Genomic DNA, 17,356 nt, shown 5'->3' on the forward strand with positions numbered 1-17,356 from the left:
TGCGCGAGGAGTGATGGGGTGCGTATCGATCTCGTCTGTAGACGACGCCACGTAACCTCTTGTTCTTTAGTCAGGCTTTTGTCCGGAGGGGGGAAAATTCTCCCCTCTAGTTTAAAATGATTGGTAAGATCATGATATGTGATCATGGAGTCCTTCGTGAAATTCAGGGAGCCAGACTCATCCACTGCCCGGTCGACGAAACCTCGGGCTTTATTGTGGGTTGCCTCGTTCCCCGGATTCCCCGAATGGGCTGGGACCCATATCAATCCGGAATAATTTGGTGAGAATTTGGTTGCGTTAAGGATTCTAAGGGAGCGCTAGTGTTTGTAATTCGCCCTTTTGCGAAATTATTAATACCTATTTTGGAATCGCTGAGGATGATGCCCTCTTGGGTATGCGCTAGGGCGAGGGCTATAGCCGCCTCTTCTGCCGTTCCAGAGGATTTCGTTTCGATTGTTGCCGAGAAGGCATTGGTATGTTTGTATCCTGCCGCATCTACGTAAAGTGTTCCAGCACACTGTCCGTATTTATTATGTAAGGCTTTGGCTCGTGCTTGTCTTCTACCCTCATGGTGTAAGGGGTGCATGTTTTTGTTGAGTGGTTTGATTAGTACGGCCGCGGGGTAAGTCTACTTTAGCATCTTTATTCGTAGGCTGAAAGTTAATTCCGAGCCTGGTAAGAATACTCCTGCCAGTTCTGGAATTGGCTAATCTCGCTGTTTGAGCCATTAAATGGGCTTCTTTCAGTTCATTGTAGGTGTTATGTATTCCTAACCTCATAAGCCTTTCGGTTGAGGCATTTAGTGGGATCGAGTACTAATCCAATTCGTCCTTTTCTGCTTTCGCAAATTTGAGATAAGGGGTGGCATCGAGTATCCTGCTTAGCGCAAAGGCCTGCACTAGTCGGAAATTAGATTGATTGATTGTAAACCATTTTATTCGCCGGAAAGAGCTTGGCAAGAGGTCGCGTTAAGTGGTCGAGAGTACATAGCCCTCGGAAATTAGAAAAATGACTCCTATACAAAATTCAAATTTTCCGCCACCGGACATGGTAGCGCCCATGTAGCGCCAGCGAACACAGATGCACAAGTGGACAACAGTGCAGAACCTTCTGTGCTTCATTTGCGATAAAGCCAGTAATAATAGTGCATAAAAGCGAAGCTTCGCTGGACCCTGCGCCCATGCCTGCGCCGTTGTATTGTGAACACCCGCAAGGTGGCGCTGGCCATATTCGCCGTTGTAACGAAGTGCGGCGTGGCGGCGTCAAACGCGGCTCGAATCGTGTTGTATTTTTTCAATAAGGAGCCGAAACATGTCGACTGCCTTGATGACTTGGGCTGTGCTGCGGAGGTGATTGTTTTGCGCGGCATAAACTCTTAACGCTTAGCCAGCCTCTCGTGCGCCTGAAAACGAGCACCTGTCACGAGCAAAAGCTCTGGCAGGCGCAGACCCGTGCAGTGTCGCTGTAGCAGTGGTCGTGCTTTCGGATGCACGTCCTGTCGACGTGGACGAGTCCATACTCATCGAGCCTGTGTGTAAAAGCAAAAGCTGTGAAGCACTAAATTTGGCGGCGGGTTCCAGCGAGTACGGGGAGTGACCTACATTCCATCTTTAGTGAAGTCTAGATGCCAACCATTTTATTCTAATTAATTCCTCATGTAAAAAAAGAACGTTGGCGTGCAATACGTTGTCTCCTACTCCTACGTTGGCGTGCAATAAAATATTTCGCTCACTCTGTGCAACACGTTCGTTCAGGCGCGGTGTGACAGCAGCTCTTGCGCATTTTGGGATCCGAATCTTGTCGCATTTTTTGGCGTGTTCTGAGGTCTTGCTGCAGAAACCACAGGCCTGCCAGGCATAATTTATCGCGTCACTTCAATGAAAATACGACCGCTAGCCATTTCTGAAAGCTGTCTTTTCACGGATTCGTGCATGCATAGTCAAAAAATATTTATATAAGGTAAAGCCGCGGTGTGAAAGAGTTGCATAATATGCATGAATTTTGTTTAACGAAGGCTCATCAGAGTTATAGGAACTACTGAGTGCATTGAAATCGTAGGGTAATTCGGCTGAGTATTTTAGTTTATGCATTGTTATTTGGTTTGCTAACAAAAGGCTCTGGGCAGTCCTTTGATTAAGTCTGTATTTTGACTACCCTCTTGCTTGTGCTTTTAATCACATGTTGCAGGACACATGCTTTTTATAGGCTGCTGCACAAGACCAGAGTTCCAGGTTGCCATCCAGCATTGCGGCATTACACACCACGTCGTGCTGTCCTCTACGTGCCTGGTAGCGATGAGAGGAAGATAACGAAGGCTTTTGGCCTGGATGTGGACTGCATGGTTCTCGACTGCGAGGATGGTGTAGCAGCGAATAAGAAGGTATGGTTGATATGCACGAAGCAAACACCATCATGTTTTTGTAGTTAATACATCTGCACCTGAAGTGGAAAGTTATCTTTTGCTAAGGTTTATGGTTTATGGCGGTTTAACCTCAGGCTGTGAGGGACACCGTAGTGAAGGGCTCCGGAAATTTCGACCACCTGGGGTTCTTTAACATGCCCTGACATCACACAGTACATGGGCCTTTAGAATTTCACCTCCCTTGAAATTCGAAAAGCTGAGTGTATAGTATGGTATATGGTTTATGGGGGTTAACATGCCAAAGCAATTAACTCAGGCTATGAGAGACGCCGTAGTGAAGGGGACCGGAAATTTCGACCACCTGGGGTTTTTTAACGTGCTTTGACAATGTGCTTTGACATCGCACAATAGGCGGATTAAGTATAAGGTAGAAAAGGATATATGGAATATGGCACCTGCCTTTGTAGTGTGGGTTTATTGTTGTAGTTATTTGCGCTAAAAACGTGACAACTAGACCCTGAAGTATACCTTCCCTAGACCTATGATACTATTATGTATTAATGAATGATATGCTTAGGTCTCATTAGTGTTGCCGAACATAATTTTGTCAAAGTCAGTTTGCCTCAAGTATTCTTCCAGATGTTTGGGAATAGCACCAAGTATACTGACTACTATTTTAGCCACAGCTGTACTTCACAACTTTTCCACACATTCCACAATTCCACACATTCAGTCCACACACTGCAAGGTAACTGTAGCCATGAGATTTTGCTCCAGGCTGCTGTTGTGGGTTGGTATAGATATGCTGCTTTTGTGACACAAGACCATGCCCAAAGCTTGACAATGTGATGGGAAAGGATGATTTCCAAAAGAGCAGACTGGGGTAAGGTTTTTGACACACATAGCAGATCTGAAGCCGCAGCATGTCTTATCTCTTAGTAAGCTTGAAAAACATTGTGCTCTTTGTTCTTATGTTTAAGGACCAACCATTCTGTCGTCTTCTCCTGTGTTCTATCAGAAGGCCAGTTGTGCTTTTGTGTTCCTAACTCTTTTTTTGCAAGGTGCCGCCGCGGTGGCTCAGTGGTTATGGTGCTCGGCTGCTGACCCGAAAGACGCGGGTTCGATCCCGGCCACGGCGGTTGAATTTCTTTGGAGGAGAAATTCTAGAGGCCTGTGTACTGTGTGATGTCAGTGCACATTAAAGAACCCCAGGTGGTCGAAATTCCCGGAGCCCTCCACTACGGCGTCTCTCATAGCCTTAGTTGCTTTGGGACGTTAAACCCCATAAACCAAACCAAACCAAACCAAACCATCTTTTTTGGCAAGGTATTCTGTTACCCTCTATTCACTCTTACACAACTGCTCATTCATTCAAACAATCAAATACTAATGTTGTTGCCTTTCATTTGCAGTTACCAAGGTAATGAAGGGCTGATGTGGAATCCCTATTTCAGCAAGAGGCACGAGAGACGGTGTCCCGTGTTCTTGGCAAAGGAGACGGGCTGCACGGGCGAAGGGATCTGGCAGTGCGTGTCAATGCAGTCAGCACAGGCCTTGCAGCCGATGACCTGCAGTGCATCCTGGGAAGTAGCCACCTGCCAAGCACACTGCTGCTGCCCAAGGTGGAAGAGACCAGCCAGCTGGACTATGTAAGCTGACTAGCACTGCAAGTGCACTGTGAGTGCATCTCTCATGGCACCTCAGTCTGAGAATGGACACTGAGTTATGGTGGACTGCTGCAGAGCAGGATTGTGTAGTTTTGGTGGAGGTGAGATGTACCAAGATTTTTGTGCACAATGAAGAACCTCGTGTTGTGGAGACCTCTGCTACGTAATGCACTATAGTCGAGGCATATCTTTGCCATTGAAAGACAGATTATTATTTTAACGCACTAGTGTTAAAGGCCCCATTCTCCAGAAGATCCGGTGTCGAAATTGTGAGCGAAAAATCACGAGCATGGCTGTGGCAGGTGGTGCCCAGAGAGCAGCCCTGGAGGCAGTTGGACTATCTAGGCCACATGACCTTGAGGCGTCATCACAACCTGCCCACCGTGGCAGGTGGCAGTTAAAATAATGATTGGGTGCTCGGGAAGAGCAACCTGGGCCATACAAGGCCCACCGCTGGGAGCACCTGCCATTGCAGGGCAGCGGCGCATCGCTTAACCACTGCGCCACTTCGCCAGGAGGGGTATGAGGAGTGCCAGGGATCTATGAGTATAAAGTATGTTTATTTATTTATTATTTATTTATCTGATACCCACACAGCGCCTTTCGGCATTACAGTGGGGGGGGGTTACAAACGCAAGAGTAAATAGCACAATGCAAAATGCAAAAAACACGTCACATACAAGTGATGAGAATAACACAAAAAGTATGCAGCATAATAAAAAAAAAAGCAGACACGCGGTCATACAGACGAAAATGGGAACGTGCACATGTGCTTACATACCAAGAGGGACAAGGCTGTCGACACATGTAATCGTGACGTATGCCAGGGAAGCCAAAGAAACTATGATATGAGAACACACACGCATAGAAGCATAGGAAAATAGTTATCACATCCAGGTGCATCCAGGTTATTTCCAATGTTTGGGAAATAACCTATTACGCTATCGCATCGTACCCTTAAAGCGGTGCTTAAGTGTCCCCTCCAATTTTTTTCAGAGTTTGAAATGCCTCGAGGCAGTGTACAAAAGGTTTTGTAGAGTGTATTAGACAAATTCAAAACTCAGTGAATTTCTCTGTGAAAGGCAGTACCTCCATCCTGAGTGCCGTCAAAGTTGTATCAAAGAAGTGCAATCAGTGGTCTGTACAAGAGAAGCTCATCACATTAAGCAGTTTTTATGGAGGATTGCAGAGGCAGGAGCTCTGACTCTTCTCGTTGGTAGGTATATATACGGATGGTGTGTACCTGTGATCTCTGCCTGTGCTTATTGCATTTTCTGGCCTTATTGTGACAGTGCTTGTCTCTGTTCCCTTTATGTGTCTTCCAGTCACTGATTTGCATCTCCCTCTATTTCCATAGCAGGCTTTTTCAGTATACGAGACACAGTGCTGAAGAAACAACACTAGACACAGAGTGTGACAGAACTGTCATTTGCATGTGCGCTTTGTTAGTTTTGAATCATCCACACCAAAAAACAGTATATATTTGAAGTAGCCAGGCCATTTGGCACATGACTTGTAGCAAAAACAGCGCTTAAAAATGGGACTCGGACCAGAGAAAGATGGAGGCATGTGCCAACCAGCGGGCACTAGGGTTAATCAGCACTTAGACCTGTCACTTTCCAGTCTCTGCCTTGCTTTACATGCTGTTTTCACTAAAATTAATGCTAAGAAATATCTTTTATATTGTTGCCGAGAGCTGATAGAGCATAGAGTGCTTCGTACATGAGCAAATACCCAGCAGCTCCTCCAAAAGCCGGTAGAGCATAAAGAAAGGGTACACGAGCACTAGTGAGGCAGGCACAACTCAGCCAACTGACACTCGAGCAGGGCGAGATGAGAAGACAGGCGGGTGCCAACTCACCTAGTCCAGCCACATGACAGCACCAGTGGCAGTATTATGTATTACTCGTGTATACTAGACTGCCTATATAATTTATGTAGCTCATGATAATCAAGTGAATGCCCCTTACCTAATTTCAACTGTTGTGACCATAGTGCATGTTTGGCTGCATCTTGGAAAACACTTCATAGGTTGGTATGAGCAGAGCAGTTCAGGTATTTTCTTGGTAAATTCTTAAACGTGGTCTGAAACATGACTGCATTGATATCTTTGGAGCCTGATGGGATGTGAGGTACAAGCAGCCAGGATCAGAGGCCTAACTGCTGTCACCCTCTTCCAGGTGAAAGACCAGGTAGAGCGTGCCCTAGGCAAGAGGCAGCACCGTCTCGAGCTTATTGTGTGCATTGAGACTGCACTGGGCCTGCTCAACTGCCGCCATCTGCTGGAGCATGCCTCCACCGCGTCACACAGCCCCCTGCAGCTGGCTGGTCTGCTGTTTGGCTCAGATGACTTCACAGCCAGCATTGGTGGGTGGCACTGCTGCTTGAACCTAAAGGAGACCTGAAACTTTACTTACCATGGTTGTTACCCCCTGTGCATCTGATTCCATTCCCTCCACAGTTACAGTCGAGCCAACTTATAACGGCTGCAGATATAAGGATCGTTCGCTTACTATGAACTAGTGCAGTGCTGTCGTAAAAATATGCATTAAGGCAATGGCAACTCATTTCAGTTACAATGAACAACTGTGGCCACGCCACTCAGCTGTAGTGAACAAGGAGACGCTGTAAACTTGTCCCAGTAACTGAAAACTCGTGCTTCAGCTTAGCAAGGAAGCCGAAGAGCGTCTCTCAGCCACTGCAACATCGCCTGGAAAGAATATTGGTCTAGTAAAGCAAGAAAAGTTGGGGGGGATACTTAAGCTCTGTCTTTAAAGGTACGATGGGACAGCGGTTCCTCTTGCCCATACAGGCATGGTTTCCTCTTTCACAATTACAATCTTTATGTGAAAGACCACACGACAGACATGCCACATGGTGTTCTCAGGTGGCGCATGAAGGTGACAACATGGGTCTCTCTCGCTGTTGAGTCGCTGAGAGGTCCAAACAAATATCAAGACCATCAAGAGACGGGCGCACAGTTCCGACAGCTTTGAACACGAAGCATTCAGAAATCTTCGCTAAGGGGTCGGTGCATGCAATGGCAGTAGCATGAAAAAGATGCTGGGGTTCGTTGGTGAAGTTAGTCACCAGGAGCTCAGACCGGCCATTGTGGAGATGGATGAGGCTTCGCACTGAGCAGTTGCCGTGGGGTGAGCAATAGGGACAGGATACCTTCTGCGACCACTGCCCCATCACCTAGTCCATTACAATTAACACTCACAAGAACACTGGCACGTGGTGGAATCCAAGCGCTCTTGGCAGAAATTCGAAGAGGGGCGCGGTGTTGGCGGTCCTGGTTGGGAACATCAGCTTTCTTGGTCAAAGTTTCCTTCGCGGATGGCCATGTTAATATAAGTGTGTTTGTATGTGCATGCGTGTGTGCGTGCATACACGTGTGCGTGTGTGTGTGTTGACTACATGCATACATTATTGATATTTCCTCCCTTATGTATTGCCCCAACTTAGGGGGCCTTAATTGATAAGGGCGAGTACTAAATGCTGATGATGCCAGTGACCATGGCTAGTGTTCCTAGTTTTGTAACAACATTATTGAGAAAGACGCAAATATACAGTACTACTATGTGTGTGCATGTGTGTGTGTGTGTGTACATGTGTCTTTATGGGTCCTAATTTTAGCCCTGTTTTCATTTCGCTTTGAGCTGTTCGCCAACCAGCGCAGTATAACACTCATTTGAAGAAAGCAATAGTATGCAGATGAATGATTCATCGGTAGTGCACGTATATGTTATAGTGATAAGTTGGCCCTAGAGCACCAAATATAAGACTCTACAACAGTGTTCTAGGCCCATTGTGTTGAGATTAATTTACGTCAAATCATTCAAACGCAGGATAAACTGTCACACTCCTGCAGTCAGTGGTGGCAGATTTCCCTTTGGTGTCATTGGTATGAAACCCTCTGATCTAAAGCGAGAACACGTGCATCTATGCAGGAGCTCGCCGCACTGCAGAGGCCACAGAGGTGCTGATGGCACGTCAGCAGCTGGTGGTGCTGGCCAAGGCATTTGGCATCCAAGCCATCGACATGGTCACCATCGATTTGAAAAGTGCGTGCCAGTGGAGGTGCCCTTTGCAGCCACAACTTACTGCCACTGTGTTTTCAGCCTGGTGACAGAAAGGCTTGATTCACACAGATTTCTTGGGCATCCGCAACTGCAGCTAGCTTCCAAGCAGTTTCTCCTCTTAGTTGACCAACCCTAGGGTGTAGTAAGGCAGAAACAGAACTGAAGTGCAGTAGTATGAATTCCACCAGATAAGCAGCACTAGCTGTGTACTAACTGCCAGACACTTGAAGACAGCATTCTGTGGATTTTGAGGAGTGCAGTTTGAGGAAACTGAGTGGCTTAACTGTGGTGTTTATTAGCTTACAGTCTTGAATCCGATGTGCCAAATAAGGTCCTGATTAAATTATTTGATTGAATGACCTCTGGTATAGAACCTCATAGTGTTTAAAGGGTCTCAGAAAGGGGCTCTCAATAAAGTTGCGGTATGTCTAAGATGTTAAACGGCGCTGCTTCACAAATATCCACCTACAAGAATTTTTTTAATGCGTAATGTGGAAGATGAGTTATATACAGTCAAAATTTGAACTTCGTGCCTTCGGCTTCTTCGCGCCTTTCCCTCTCCTCCCTTCAGTTTTCACACGCCAAAACATCGCGCTTCTCTGCCAGCCCCACCCACTTCGCCCCTCCCCTACCTCCGCTGGCTGCCGGCGCATGCGGCCGTGGTAGCTGCGTGACGTCTGAGAGAATTTGGCGCAGTGAATCAATAATAACCCCTGGCTGTTGACATCACTTGCAAGAAATGACATTGTATGCCAGGTTTCACGCTAAAGCCCGCACCGCGCGTTGCCACGAGATGCGAAAGAGGAAATTTTTAAAAATGTATTGTAAATTTCCTGCTTGCTTTTGAGGTCTCGTACGTGGCATGAACACTCGGTGGCTTGTACTCTACGTAGTGCAAGGATTTTAAAGCCAAGCTCGAACACCCTTTTCTGTGGCTTTTTAATGCTTCAACACTCCATTCTCAAGGAACCGCAGGGTTGTTGCGTCTAGTAATTCATAAATGATGTCGTATCATTTATCTTTTATTTTTGTGCAAGTTTTCTTGCATTACAGGTGTCCACAGGAGTTTTTGGAACATTTTTGGAGTTTTTGGAAGCCATGGAAAATATTAATTTCTTGGCAGTCTAATCGTGCAGCCGCAAACTGAAAGGTATTCACAGCACATCCTTGCAAGACCTGCACAGCGCAAGCTTCAGTATGAGGACGCACCTCTAAATAGCTAGGAAATTTTGATTTTTTAAGGCTTCCTGTCCAGTAAACTTCTGCAGGCAGCCATTTCTTTGCACAACTTATGTAAGCACCAGTCTGCCTGCTACTAAAGTCTTCCATGCTGGTGCCTGACAGTGGGACACACTTGCATTTCTTTTATGCTCTTACTTTTATGGTAATTTCAGCATATTTGACACCACACAAATGAGGAAGCAAGAGAGTAGTTGGAGCAGAAGGAGGCAGCCTTTGCAACCACTACATTCTCAATTGTGTTGTGGAATGTAGTTGGATAAAGCAGAAAGCATGGACTCATGCACTTCCAAACCTTTGTTGGCACTTCTGCAAGGCTGGTAGCACAATAGAAAGTACCTGCAGTTCTAGGGATGTGTTTGATACTTGCATTTCATCGCACTTGAGCGCTAAATGACACAGGATGTATGTTACTGAGTCGAGGCATGGTATGGCGTATAATTTTTGCACGTATGAGAGTGTGTAACAGCAGTGTGCAGGAGTGAAATAGCTTTGTACATTTTTCACTCTGCTTGTAAGAAGCACTGACCATCTGGAATTGCAACCGTAACACTTTTTCTCTTATTGGAACCAAGAAAGATTATGTACAAACTTGTGCACTTTTAAAGGCAAATAGATTCTTTGTTCAAGGGGGCTATTTGCCTTGAGGCTATTGGAGATGTTTTTGCACACAGGCACGGGCCAAGAGCTAGGAGCATTGTTATCCATTTCTGAGTTTGTGACACAGTCTTTCCTGGTCCTTTACAAGCGCTAGAATCGGTGTGCCGTCTTTGGTGCTTGTAGGTAGTGCAGTGCTGTAGAAGTGGCACTTTGTAACCGGTGAAATGGAAGATGCGCATTTGCAGATGAGGATCTGCTGCGGCGCCAGTGTGCGGAGGGGGCAGCCATGGGCTTCACAGGGAAACAGGTGATCCACCCATCGCAAGTCGGGCCCACCCAGGAGGCGTTTGCCCCAACACCCGCCCAGCTGGAGAGGGCACGCCGCCTTGTACAGGAGTTTCACCAGCATCAGCAACAAGGAAAGGTCGGGAACAATCAGAATGTTGCAAATGCGGCATGCAAGCTTCCAAATGATGGTGCAAGCATTACCTTGTGTTTTCTCACAGGGTGCATTCGTCTTTGAAGGCAGCATGATCGACATGCCCAGTGTGCGGCAAGCGCTTAATGTGGTGGAAGCAGACGAGGCCATTCGCGGCAAGCCCTCTTCTGGCCAGTAAACGACGGCATGGCGGCTCCGCCTTTGTTAGCGGTACCTTTTGCATTTACAAGGTCAGAATCTCTTTGGCATAGTCTTGTTCATGGGTACATCAATACTATGCATTCATAATAGACTTTTGAACTCAGTTTTTTCCTTCAAGTTTCAGTTGACAATCAGTGAAAAGGCAGAATCTCTGTATACAGAGTTATCCATGCAGCATTTTGGAGATATCATAAATATGCCTTTGCCCAGTTGTGCTTGGATTCCAGGTGAACTTTGATGAGACTTATTTCTTGTGTTGCTCACTAAAGGAGCGATAGAGAAAAAGATGGCTAACATTCCATAGCAGGTAAGCATGCCTGATGGATAAATTTGTGACAAATTGCACATTTCACAAGTTTCTACAGCTGTGTGCATGCAAGAACTCTTGTGCTGGTGGTGCCGCCTACTGCTCGTGTAATAGAAATGCAACATGACATGTCTTGCATCTCTGGTGATAAGGAGGTAAAAAAAATTGTGATGGGTAGGGAGCCAGGTGCATTCTTTTCGATAGAGGTTGGGCTGTGTCACATTATGCAGTAGTCAGTCTGACTCGAGTCTGCCTGCCAAGAGCTGCAACAGTAATCATGAAAGAAGGCAGTGCAGTATAATGTTATTGTGCTGCAACATTTAGTGTACATTGTAACGCCACATTGGTGTTGATGCATGGCATTGTAATCTGTACCTCTTCAGTTTTACAGGTTAGTGATGTTTTGGTGAAACAACATCTGAACCCAGAGATTGAAATCTTTGTGCTCCTGCAAACTGCACATGCGTGAAAAGAGACAGAAAAGGAAAAAGGCTCCTCACACAGGAATGTGCCCACTTGCTGCTCTTCCATTGCCACTACTGCATTATCGTTTTTTCTTTGTTGCAACCAGATGCGTGACCTTGTAATTGCTGTTAGGAAAGATGCTCTCTCGCATGCCGCATCAAGTGCGATAGCTGTGCCACTTGGGGGCAAGGCGGACGCTCACTTGGCTTTCAGCACATGTGCCGAGGCCATACAAGCTTCGCGCGCTGTTTGAGCGCGGGCAGTGTGGAGTGAAACGCGCCAAGCAGAACAAGCGAAGTGATGCGGCAACATCAGAAAAAAAACAGTTATTCAGAACAGACTGCATCAACAATTTCTCAATAAAGCATCTTGTAAACAGCATCTCTCACTGCTGTGTCTTATTATCATCTCTCAAATCCTCTTCTGCAGCCGTCGCTGTCATTTGCAACACACTTAGGATAATCATCTTGTGCAATTCTATTTGGTTGAGTGCTTCTTCCAATCGCTCATTCTAACCAAGTAACGCATCGACAACAATTGTGAGTGAGAATTTTCCTGCCAGATCATATTTATATAGCCAGCAGTTCATAGAACCGCCCTGCTGCCATACTTGTAACATGTGCCACTTCCAGTGCAATGATGCCATGGATGATAACCTAAAGGATTTGTTTGTTTGTTTGTTTGTTTGTTTGTTTGTTTGTTTGTTTGTTTGTTTGTTGGGGTTTAACGTCCCGAAGCAACTCAGGCTATGAGGGACGCCGTAGTGAAGGGCTCCGGAAATTTCGACCGCCTGGAGTTCTTAGCGTGCACTGACATCGCACAGCACACGGGCCCTCAAGGATTTAGTGCAGTGTCTACTCATCATGACAAATACAATAAAATAAATCAAGAATGATCTTATGTTTTTAATTTGGCTTGACATAGCATTTATAAAAAAGTGCTTAAGCCGCCTCCAGAAATGGAACCAGTGGCTTCATGAGGTCAGTCATAAAATTTCTAATTTGATGATTCGCCATTTGTCATCAGCAGCTCTGAACGGATGTATACACTAGCAGCGGATTATTGCCTACCTTGGTTAGTCGTTTTTTAAACATGGAAAGAAGCATGGTACAGTTGATGGTTTATGGTTTATGGGGGTTTAACGTCCCAAAGCAACTCAGAACTCAGGCTATGAGGGATGCCGTAGTGTAGGGCTGCGGAAATTTCGACCACCTAGGGTTCTTTAACGTGCACTGACGTTGCACAGTACACGGGCCTCTAGAATTTCGCCTCCATTGAAATTAGACTGCCGCGGCCGGGATCGAACCCGCGTCTTTCGGGTCAGCAGCCGAGCACCATAACCACTGAGCCACCGTGGCGCCGCATGGTACAGTTGAGAGGTATATATTGTAGAATGAACTGATACTCACATGCACTAAACACATGTTTAAGAGTGTGAACTTGTTGATCTCATAATAGGATAGCACTGCCGAAGTCCATAAACTTGTGGGCCCATTCTTTGCAACAGTCAGGGAAAAGTCAAGCATGACTAAGCCTACTAACTAGCCTAGCACATCTTATTGTCACTGCAAATACATTACGCTTGACACAAACACCAACATCAACTCTGACTCGTATAGCATTCCACAGGGGCCTAAAAGCAGCTTGAAACTGGTATCCTGGACAGCTACGGCATGTTGCTGTGGGTACTGTGCTCATTTCTTGGTTTCTGGACACACTGTATAGTTGTACATATGACTTCAGTATACAGGCTGTTTCAAGGTAAGAGGATAGAATCCGCCTTTTTAACAGGATTTGTGCCCTCTGGGGAGTAGCGTTATTTCGTCTGCTACTGGTTGAAAGCAGACACTCGGGGGGGGATGCAGGCGCGATCTGGTTCTACGAGGAGCCAGTTGCGCCTGCGAAGTGGCAAGTGTGTGCTTGACAGCTGCCGCCATCTGTCACATAAGCCTGTCACTAACATGAACTGCGCATGCACAATGGGAGCTGGTGGTTTTCATATTCAACCAGTAGGGCTGGAGGAGAAGAGGCGCACATGCGCAGACTGGCCTTGTGAAAAAGGCGGATTTTTAGAAGGCTTCTGCGGCACAGTAATACCAGTGCTCTTAGCAGACATTAGGAAACAGGTGAAAACGTGGTTACGTCAACACAGTTGCTCAACAAATTTCAGCCACTCCTCGACCTTTTCGAAAAGCGTGCTTCCTTGGTGCGCACAAAACACCGCCCACCATTACACGTTTATCCATGACGCACATGTGCCACGCGGCCTTCTCTATCTGGTCCGCTCTGCAGTGCTCGCTACTCTAGCCAACCTCTAGAGAGAGAAGGTCACATGAGAGGTGCACGATGGAATGGTATATAGATGTCGCTTTGCGTGCACTTCTAGAAAAGGGCACACGACAGTGAAAATAAGCTGTGCCATATATATCGCAAAGGGTAACCGCATTGACGAAAATCCAGAATAAGTGATATGGCTATTACCAAAGCTGCCTACAAATATCCAATTACCTAACTATAATAGTTCAAGCGTTAACTATTAGAAATTAGCTAACATATAATTCACCAGTTTTCTGATGTCCACCAACACTGGTCTCGCAGTGCTGCAGAAGCCATGTCTCGTTCACCTTTCCACACAGCTGGTACAAGTCTTTTTGTGTAACTAAAACAGGTGAGTAGACCTTACAAATTAAAAACTAAAGCAGCTGGAAGTTTCAAGAATACATATGTTATGGAGCAGTTGAAAACATGGTATTTTGATTTTCGATTTGGCTCTGATGAAACTCTAGACATTTTCTTAATTCGCAAGAAATAACTAAAAAATGAAATCCAAGGTGCTGCGCGATTTCTTCGTTGTAGCGATTGCTTCGTTATAACCGTAGGCGACCTTGGTCGCACATGCTGCATATGCCTCGGCATGCCCACCATCTTTTAGACCAAGGCCAACAGTCTGCTACCTACCACTGGCCATCGTGCTCTTGCATCATGCAGAGAAAGTTCTAAAATTGACTCATAGCTATGAAATCGCGGCTTTGCACCCGCCTTTACCAGGGCCCTTATTAACTCCAGCACCCAGAATTGGATATATTTGGAATATGTTTCTGCCAGCACCCTATGACAGGAACCCACCAGGACTGGCGCTGAAGCTGATGCGGACCGTGAAGAAACGGCTGCTTGCTGGATGAGATATATAAATAACATTGTAGATAACAGGTGGGGATCTGCATTTAGAAGAGAAAAGTTGGGCCCCAGGCGGTCGAAATTTACAGAGTTCTTCACTAAGGCGTCCCTCATCGACTGTGTTGCTTTGGAACGTTAAACAACAGCAGCGCCAGCCTTTTTGACATGAGGCGAAGTCGCGCGGAACTACGCTTTATCCCATGCCGGTCGGGCCGGTCGGCACAACTTTCGGTAGCTTGGAGGAAGGAAAATTTCCATGTTCCTCCATGTTCGGTAGGCACACGTATTCACCTAACCACGACATGGAGGAAGGAATCAAGAACCACCATAAGAAAAGAAGAAAAGAGTGGCCAGCACGGCATTGAGGAACGGAAGGTTAGATGATTGGTAGAGGAAGTCAAGGAGGGTGAATTTGGAGAGAAAATATAGTCAAACTAGGCGTTTTAAAAGCGAAATGGGGGAAAAACTAACAAGAGGGGAATTAAAGGCCAGGTGGCGCAAGCTGTTGCTCAACACCAAGAATTAAGACTATCATCCATCCACTTATTCAGCCATCCATGGCAGCTGCGCGCGCTCGTTACCAACCATGTTACATGCATGTTACCAACTCCAACTCGTTACATCGTCGCAGTGTGTTGAGCTGTTGTCTGTGCAGAGCTAGAGTGACAATTTCCTGCCTTTGTGTACTTGTTTTATGTTGCGTATGTGTAGAGCATGCCCATTGTGCTATCGAGGTTCAGGAAATTTGAGTTTGTCCAATCTAGGCTAAGCACGTGCGTGTAATTCATTCAGTGCATCCATTTGCTTTTGCGCAAGAACTGCAAGCACGATGCGCTTTTCTGTTTCTCGCGCTTGCCAAGGCTGCAGCGGCCGCTGCGGTGAGATCTGGGCGCTGAAAGGCGCTCCCGATGCAGAGCGGCTCTTGACACCGATGTGCCTACTTTACACGCAAGCCGGTAGCGTACCTCACTTAACGTACGACATGCTTCACAAAATCAAAGACGTTGACCACCAGCCGGCATTATTTCCTTTGCCGCCACTTGTGAGCTTCTCCAGTTCTGTGCAAGAGTTCGGCGCCGGGATTTCCAAATTCACAGGCATGCCGACGCATCCGGCCTTCGTCCGGATCCAGGATCCAATGAAGAGCACACCTTCAGGATTCAACGACAAGGCCGGCGTGTCCGTGTGGGATCAAGGCGGCCGTGTCCATCTGAACGCTCCGAGTTTCACGCGCATTATGGAATCGTTCAAGCCGTCGTGCTACCAAGCGCTCTGCGACAGTGACACTCCCAAGGATGCCACAAAAAAGAGGCTTCAGCGTGCTGTAGAAAGAACCACATCCTTGCTGGATCAGTGCATAGCCGCGAAATCTGCATCGAGCGCGCTCTCTGACAGCTGCATCCTCGGAACAGTTGTCGGCGGATACAGCAGAGAGCACCGCATTGCCTCTGTAAAGGAGATTGTTAAACGCGAAGTCGACGGTTACGTCATTGAAGGCTTCCACGTCGATGGTCCAGCGTCTCAAAGCCTCAAGTATGAAGAGATAAAAGACCTCTTGGAGGAGATTGTTTCCCATTTGCCAGAGGACAAGCCAAGGTTCATGCATGGCGTTCTACGACCAGAGTTAATACTGAAAGCCGCTATGAATGGTGTCGACATCTTTGACACAGCTTTTGCAAACGCGGCCACCGATAGTGGAATGGCCTTGGCGTTCGGTTGCAGCTGCGATGAGGACCTTTTGCTTATGCTTAAAGGAGACCTGTTGGAACACCAGCTCGCACTAGACATAAAAAGTTGCAGTTATCGGGACCAGTTTGTACCAATTTTGGAGGAGTGTACATGTTACGCATGCAAACATTTCACGCGAGCCTACATTAACCATTTGCTTAACACAGGCGAAATGCTGGCTTATGTGCTGCTTAACCTACACAATATACACCATTTCCTAAAATTCTTCTGCGCCATCAGAAAGTTCCTGAGACAGCTGTGCTCTTAGTCAGCACGTTAATTGGGGATAAAGCATTTGCATTATTGTTAACGTTCATATTGGTCAACTGAAATACAGCATCGCTCCAGCTGTGCAAAGGTAAATTGGCATTGCCATCAGTCTATTCAGAAAAGTCAGCTTAGTGCAAAACATTGTACCCCAGGCCTGGAAAGCACCCTGGCATTGAACTTCAAAGGCTCAGACAACCCAGCACCCCTGCTGGCAATATTAGAAGAGTGGAGAGTTGGGCTTGTTGGTTTACCATCATGTTGGGAACAGTGCAAACACAGGACGGAGCAAGAACACAACATAGTGCCTGTGTTGTGTTCTTGCTCCGTCCTGTGTTCATGCTGTTCCCAACATGATGAAAATATTATTTTGCCAATACTTCTTGTCTTAGTGGATGAAGGTCTTGCAATTGGCCTGGCTTCAGAAAAAGTGCATGCTCATTGCACTTTGCTTTGCTTGATGGCACACTGAGAGAAAAAACTGCTGTTTTTGCTCTTAGTAAAAACTTTATTCTATGGCTCTTTCTGGTTACATTAATGCTTATCTGGCAGCAAAAGACACATTTGTTGCTCAAATTCTCCCCACCACTCAACTGAAACTCGTGAAGTTTACACCAAAAGGACTCCATGATCCTAGTTTTGAAGTTGGTGCCAGTGTCGCTTAGCCTCTGGGATAGGCGACAAATGCGCTTTTCATTTCGGCTCTTTTCTACCTTATCAATGCTGTTTTCAGTTAAAGTAGCATCTTTGTGGCTAGACCGTGGTAATCTGTTGACAAAGGCCAACTTAGTTTATCCTTTAGTAGAATGGAAAGTGTCT

At 46.4% G+C, this 17,356-nt stretch overlaps 2 protein-coding genes across 6 annotated transcripts; both read left to right on the top strand.

Annotated features, from left to right (window-relative positions):
• The first annotated feature begins 1,221 nt into the window (after window positions 1-1,221).
• Window positions 1,222-11,746, top strand: LOC149359191 (citramalyl-CoA lyase, mitochondrial-like). 5 transcript variants are annotated; one of them, XR_016288763.1, is made up of 8 exons: window positions 1,249-1,349; window positions 2,188-2,380; window positions 3,817-4,011; window positions 6,210-6,396; window positions 7,983-8,096; window positions 10,199-10,377; window positions 10,460-10,900; window positions 11,284-11,746. XR_016288763.1 is itself a non-coding variant. In XM_089571453.1 (7 exons), the coding sequence occupies exons 1-7, from the start codon at window positions 1,312-1,314 to the stop codon at window positions 10,568-10,570; spliced, it is 999 nt and encodes a 332-aa protein (XP_089427579.1). In that variant the 5' UTR covers window positions 1,222-1,311; the 3' UTR covers window positions 10,571-11,746. The 5 variants fall into 5 exon arrangements, 2 of the variants coding, with proteins under 2 accessions (XP_089427579.1, XP_089427578.1); XR_016288762.1 differs by having other exon boundaries at window positions 10,460-10,622; window positions 10,712-11,746; XR_016288764.1 differs by having other exon boundaries at window positions 10,460-10,622.
• A 3,372-nt stretch (window positions 11,747-15,118) lies between these two features.
• On the top strand, window positions 15,119-16,814 carry LOC149359192 (queuine tRNA-ribosyltransferase accessory subunit 2). Its single transcript, XM_089568991.1, has one exon. It carries the CDS (start codon window positions 15,372-15,374, stop codon window positions 16,536-16,538), a length of 1,167 nt encoding a protein of 388 aa, XP_089425117.1. The 5' UTR covers window positions 15,119-15,371; the 3' UTR covers window positions 16,539-16,814.
• The last annotated feature ends 542 nt before the right edge of the window (window positions 16,815-17,356 follow it).

Source organism: Amblyomma mixtum, chromosome 2 (assembly GCF_055824585.1).
Source record: "Amblyomma mixtum isolate Tamu chromosome 2, ASM5582458v1, whole genome shotgun sequence".
NCBI lineage: Eukaryota > Metazoa > Arthropoda > Arachnida > Ixodida > Ixodidae > Amblyomma > Amblyomma mixtum.

Bases quoted from the DNA above. Each gene is read 5' to 3' on its own strand.
- LOC149359191 (XM_089571452.1), top strand. From the start codon at position 1,312: ATGTCGACTGCCTTGATGACTTGGGCTGTGCTGCGGAG. The intron at 8,097-10,198 runs GTGCGTGCCAGT...GCGCATTTGCAG, and splicing joins GGTCACCATCGATTTGAAAA to ATGAGGATCTGCTGCGGCGC. The intron at 10,378-10,459 runs GTCGGGAACAAT...GTTTTCTCACAG, and splicing joins AGCATCAGCAACAAGGAAAG to GGTGCATTCGTCTTTGAAGG.
- LOC149359192 (XM_089568991.1), top strand. From the start codon at position 15,372: ATGCGCTTTTCTGTTTCTCGCGCTTGCCAAGGCTGCAGCGGCCGCTGC.